Genomic DNA, 6,387 nt, shown 5'->3' with positions numbered 1-6,387 from the left:
TCTTTTTTCATATATGATTTATTATCAAATTTACATTTGAGTTATTAAACTATTCTAATCATTAAGAAACAAAATTAATTGTCGATATTGATATATTGCGTTTACAATTTGAATATAGAATAATTATTCATTTTATTGTAATTTATTTTATAAAATATTTTTTTACATTATCACACAGAAAACTAAATCGGCAAGACGCTTGTCGGAAATTCCCTTTTCTCTGAAACGCTTAAATAGATTGATGGACGTGAAAAAGGCAGGTAAGCGATTAAAATAGAAACTGATCGGTGAAACCAAAAGTCACTGATTTGAAAATAAACTCCTTATCTTGATAATCCATCTTCATTTCTAGTGAAATATACCTGCTTTAGACGTGGAAGTCCAAGTCATGCACAACACGTGCCTTCATGTGTCTTGATCATGAACAGAACACGTGCACGTGTTTGTTTACATGTGTATGAAACCGATTTTATTTTAGAAGAGGGTATTGTACTTGTTACATGTACTAGACATATTGAGGGAACTCTTAAAACAATAGCCATGCATCTAGAGAATTATGAGATTTAATTATACATACAATGTATATATAATTTTTCCTTATTGGGATTTAATTAATTACAGATAAATTACAAATTTCTAATGTCCATGTACAAATTACATTTGTACATGTACATATTTATTAGGATATCATGTGAGGGTTGTTTATTAGGATATATGAGGATTGCTTATTAGGATATCACGTGAGATTTCTTTATAAGGATATTTTATTATGAGGGGCTGAGGGACCCGTGTTAACTGTTTATTAGGATGTACATGTGTACACATTGTAATTATAGGCACATAACAATTGTATAAATTTTGCAAATAGCATAATTGTATACATGTATGTATTTCCCCATGTTGATGTTCATGTATTTAAACATTACTGACAACCAGATATCCTACAGGCCTAGCTAGTTCATGAATGAAATCATATAATTTTCTCTGGAAATTAATTATGTTAAGTTATAAGCAGCTGACAAACAACAATCAATACAAGCAAACTAATATCAGAGATTTAAATAGTAGGGATAAGAAGGTACCTCATAGCCTTACTTAACGACGCCCGCAGCGGAAGCTATCCCAGAGTGCATCGCGTGTCTACAGTAGAGTACAGTCTAACGACGCCATATTGAAACTACGCTTCGTCCGATGAAGCGATCTAGGCTATAATTCAGGTGATGAACAGAAAATAAACCAAATAGCATAAAGTTTGCTCTTTATTGAAAATGTAATTTATTTGAATAATCCATCACATTTTTCATAATTGTAGAGGTGTTACACTAAATAAACGTAATGCTAACTGTGAATGTCCTCATCCCGGCATGATTACTTCCTCGATCGATACAATGGATCGCCCCGTGAAATATTAATATAATAAAACCCACATACTCTGATTTCAATAATTGACCGATTTCCATTTAGTTTTCAAATATTTGTTGCTTGGTAAATTTTAAATGTTAATATATTAAATTGATATAATTTGAACATATTGAACCTTTTGAATTTTTGGTGGTAAATCTGTACACAAATCATCGAAGTTACCCTAAATTTATAATGGCGATGATACTGTTCAGATAGGGTCGTGAAAGATAGCACAGTATAAACCACGTACTCTGATTTCAATAATTGACTGATTTCCATTTATTTAGTTTTCAAATATTAATTTTCTATTGATTGAGTTTGTACATATGGAAACTTTTAAAGCTCAAGTACAAGTGTTAACAAATTATCGAAGGTACCCAATATATCATGGCGAAGAGATACAGTGCCGGTCGAGCTGTGATAGATAGCATAATTTGATATCTAATTAACGGAAAGTGATTTGCAACTGCTATAATCACAGGTGTCTTACTGTCATCAGGTGAACCGTCGGCCAGAACACCTGGCCACCGCCCCAGGTCATCGCCTCACTTTACTCAACGGGGGTCTATTTACCTGTGTTTGAGTCTCGAAGGCTATGCAGTAAGTTTGTAAATTAGATAATATTTCTCTAATCTTAATTTTCCCAAACAGTTTTATTTATAATGCATAGAACCATGTTGAAATAAAAGTGAAATCTAAGTGAAATGTAAATATTCCGCTTTACCAGAAATTTGAATATAATTCATTTAAATATCTTGCTTTACCAAGCAATTTTTTTTTACTAAAGCAAAATTGAATTTCCAGGGTTAAACTCATTAAATTTATATGTGTCGTACTTTTCATTCTAACGAATCAAGAAAAGCTTTTATAATATGTCATTAATCACCAAAATTTACCAACATTTTGATCATTGCTTACAGAATTTTCAATGCATAGGTTTTAATTTTACAATTTTTCATAAAAAACAACACAGAAATATCTCATCAGTATCTCATCAGTCCAACATCATTGGAAAGCCATTTTTGGCTTATATAGATATATGGTAATATTTACATAAATGGTTAAATATACATGCATGAGATTAGCGTCTCTAATGCAACAGTAAAAAAAGCTATGAGATACTTTTCGATGTTTAGTGGTTTGTATATAGTCGTATAGTCATATATAGTAGTAAAATGCCGTACACAGCTTCATGGGCTAACACTATGATAACTCGCCTCTAGCTATTAGTGCGCAGACGCACGGCTTGGTCTCGCGGTAACCGTTTATCCGTTTACGATAACAATAGGTGGGTACGTGATATCGCGAGAACAGCCCTAGTTACTTATCCCAATGATATTTAAATCTCTGCTAATATATATATTATTCCCATCTCCAAGGGCAGATAACTCGACATGCAATTACATTATTGTTGTTTTGAATATTACAGGTTAAAACAACAAAATCATAATGACCTGGATAAAATGCCAAGTCTGCGCTGAGGAGACGTCCAAATATAAATGTCCAAAATGTGCTCTGCAATAGTGAGTTTTCTTGAGTTATTATTGATCAATTCAAATAGCCAAAGAAGATCTTTACACCCCTGAACTATCTTGTAGTAAAACTGAAGAAAAACTCAGAGGATAAAATCTGAAACTGTCACCGTATGGAATACATGGTCTATATATTGATGCAAGAGCTTTGCAGACAATCTTCATAATGTGCACTAGCACAAGATTGAACAGCCACTTTGATGGTGATCAGTTGGTGTTACCATGTCAACATTAGTGACGTCAAAATAGTCATGTTTTGGGTGTCATTTATACCCTCATAGACTTTACTTTGGCTTGGTACACTGCATGTATATTGTTACACATTTAATTATAGTTACAGAACATAATATTAATTTTGCCTGTTTGTTTTGTAGTTGCTCAGTTAGCTGCTATAAAAATCATAAAGGTAAGTCTTATCAATGTCTAGGTTATATAACTGAAACAGTCATTAATCAAATTGTCAATATATGTACTTTAATTATCAAATTTTCTGCTCCTCGTAGGATATGTTATATGTTGAACAAATTTAGAAGATTCTTTAATAATGCAGTAAATGTCTCTCCATATATACATGTACTTTATTTGACCCAATAACTCACCCTTTCATTATATTGACATGTAATATATATACCCAATAAAAGCACCTGTCCCTTTAAGCACCCTCCCTCCTTTCTGAGATCTCATTTTTACTTACATAGACTTTAAAATATGAAAACTTTGAATATATCTCTTATTTGATTTCTTTTGTAAATTGATTATGTGTGATGACTTACTGACAGCTGTGCAATAATTTTGTGAAATGTTAGCCCAAAGGTCTCATTAGTGCCCCTTCATTGATAAGCTTTTTAACCGATTGTGCGCTGATCAGGTTAAATATAGTATCATAGATATTTAAATTCTATTGAAAAGTTCATTAACTGTTATGTTTTTACTTCAGGTACAAAGTGTGTGTCACATCAAGAGGAAGCAAAAACAGAATCTCCATCCACAATAACCGTTACACCACATGCATTACAGGAACACAAAGGTTGGTTTTATTTTGTCTTTGTTCTACATAGAAGTATACCTGGTAGTTAAAATCTAGATGTAAAATTCGGCTCTTCAAGCTGACACCCCTTTGTATCTTACTCTAGTTTTGATCTATTACTCTTGGTGCTTTTGAAATTTAAGGTTTATTTGAAGATCATCATTCACAAATGTCTACCATCTTTTAATAATTTTTATTACAGAATTAGATGTTTATTTCAAGCCAGAGGACGATGAAGAGGCCACCGAAGATACTCTGTCCAAAGATCAGCTACAAGAGTTAGGTAAATAGATATTAGTTTGGATAAAAGACAAGAGTTAGGTTAATAGATATTTATTTGGATGAAAGACAAGAGTTAGGTAAATAGATATTTAGTTAAAAGACAAAAGTTAGGCGAATTGAAATATAGTTAAAAGAATGTGTACAAGAGTTATGTCAACATATTCATAATTATTCAATTATTAATAATATGGTTAAACATGTATCGGATATAATTGATTGAATTAACATGAATATTTACACTTTTACAGCGTATTCCTAATGCTCTATGTATCTGTCATCAGGTGAGTGTCCAGATCTTCGTCAGCTGCTGGAGAATCCACATTTACGCGACATGATGACTGGACTAACAAGGGCAGATAACCCTAGAATAGCAATGGATAAAGCCATGCAGGAACCCATCTTCACAGAGTTTGTCGATCAGTGTTTAAGTGTTGTGGAAGATAAAGAATGTGAGGACTCACTTCCCTGGTCCTGAGTCTGATGTCCTGAAACTGTTGTACTTTTTACAGAGCAGGAACTGTATTATGACTACACGTTCCTACTAAGGAGTTCGGTGACTGGACGCTGTTGTCCAAATCATAGGACAAGATACGCTATCCTGAGAAATGTGACCGGATACTGTTGTCCAATTTATAGGACAAGATATAAATACCTTGTCCTGAAACAAGTGGCTGGACACTTGTCCATTTTGTAGGATAATAGTTTATAACCCATCTGGTGTTAAGTCTGGTGCTTGCCCTTGAGACTGTTTTAACACATTTTGTGTACCATTGTTCTGAGTCAGGTTCCTGGCCCCTGTTGTATATATATTGGGAATGGACTGATCAATAGCCATAGTTCCGAGACGCAATTATATTATATAATGTTAATAAAAATATTTCAAAACATTTGTACACAATTGTCTAGCTATTAATGAATTTATAAATCAATTAAAGATGCTCCACCGCCAACAGAGCATAAACGATACTCATCATTTTAACAATAATTGGTGTTACATCATGAATATATATGACTAATTAACACAAAAATAATATGAAATGATTTATTTTTCATTTGATGCATGAGCAATCAGTACTTTATTCCACTTACATATGTAGGACATAGTGCCACAGATTTTTTCCAGGACGTAAATAATTATTTTCAAATATTTTTGTCTTCAAATAGAATTAGAAGCTCTAACTTTTCAATGGTGGTAATGGTGTAAAGTCAGTAACTTTTGTAACTGAAGAAAAATACCAATCTGTCTGCTCCTGGTTTTGATAAAGCAAAAATACCATTTGTAGATGATGGAACATTTTTAAATGGTAATATGTAATCTACTGTCTATTAATGAATTTGTTAATCAGCTAAATCAGTAAGAAGAATCAAAGTAGGACACCAAGGCTCCACTTTATCTCTGATAATTTGATACACTAATTGGTACAAAGGTATGTTGGAGTGAAGGCCACTTAGGTTGGAATTGGAGAACATCTAGTCCACCGCTGAACCTGTCTATATATAACGCCTTTTGCTTTCTTTCCTGATATGTATATATATTAGACAAATAAAAAAAAAAAGAAAAAAAACCAGGTTAAGTGGACTAGATAGGCCTGGCCACCAGTCTCTAGAATATTGAATAAAAATCACTTATATTTGGCTTGATTATTTTTGTCTCTACTACATGTCTGATTCCTGAGTTTCAAACTAGGAGGAGATAATTATAATCTTATAAAGAACTGCTGAGAAAGTCAAATTAGGGTCTGGTGGCCAGTCTAGGACTAGATACTCATTACTAATATTATAAGACTCTTTCATATGTGGATATGAAGGATAGGGATATTCTACCCGAGGGTCACAAAATGTTGTAAAACCCGAGGGTTTTGCAACATTTTGTGATCCCGAGGGTAGAATATCCCTATCCTTCATATCCACTTATGAAAGAGTATTTTTCTTTCATACCTCGACGTTTTATTGCAATTTTACAACTATAATATCCCGCCATTTTGAAACAAATTTGAAGAAATCTACGGCTAGAAGTCAATTTTTCATACATGAAAAATAACGTGATATTTTCAACAAAAATTTCGTTGTTTGCATCTTTTATAGTAAAACTAATCAAGTTTGTGAAAAAATGTTAAAATTTTACAGAGGAAATAGAAATTT

At 32.7% G+C, this 6,387-nt stretch overlaps 1 protein-coding gene across 4 annotated transcripts; it reads left to right on the top strand.

The window, feature by feature from the left end:
- Positions 1 to 197: 197 nt before the first annotated feature.
- LOC138331591 (zinc finger HIT domain-containing protein 3-like) lies at positions 198 to 5,945 on the top strand. Of its 4 annotated transcripts, none has more exons than XM_069279296.1 (7): positions 212 to 260; positions 1,904 to 2,004; positions 2,834 to 2,927; positions 3,311 to 3,342; positions 3,874 to 3,963; positions 4,166 to 4,246; positions 4,527 to 5,944. In XM_069279296.1, the coding sequence occupies exons 3-7, from the start codon at positions 2,854 to 2,856 to the stop codon at positions 4,718 to 4,720; spliced, it is 471 nt and encodes a 156-aa protein (XP_069135397.1). In that variant the 5' UTR covers positions 212 to 260; positions 1,904 to 2,004; positions 2,834 to 2,853; the 3' UTR covers positions 4,721 to 5,944. The 4 variants fall into 4 exon arrangements, with proteins under 4 accessions (XP_069135399.1, XP_069135400.1, XP_069135397.1 ...); XM_069279297.1 differs by lacking the exon at positions 212 to 260 and adding an exon at positions 1,053 to 1,217; XM_069279298.1 differs by lacking the exon at positions 1,904 to 2,004 and having other exon boundaries at positions 198 to 260.
- Positions 5,946 to 6,387: the final 442 nt, after the last annotated feature.

The sequence above is a fragment of the Argopecten irradians genome, chromosome 9 (assembly GCF_041381155.1).
Source record: "Argopecten irradians isolate NY chromosome 9, Ai_NY, whole genome shotgun sequence".
Classification (NCBI taxonomy): domain Eukaryota; kingdom Metazoa; phylum Mollusca; class Bivalvia; order Pectinida; family Pectinidae; genus Argopecten; species Argopecten irradians.
Note: the sequence above shows the minus strand (reverse complement) of the source record. Positions and strands in the feature narration are given on the sequence as shown.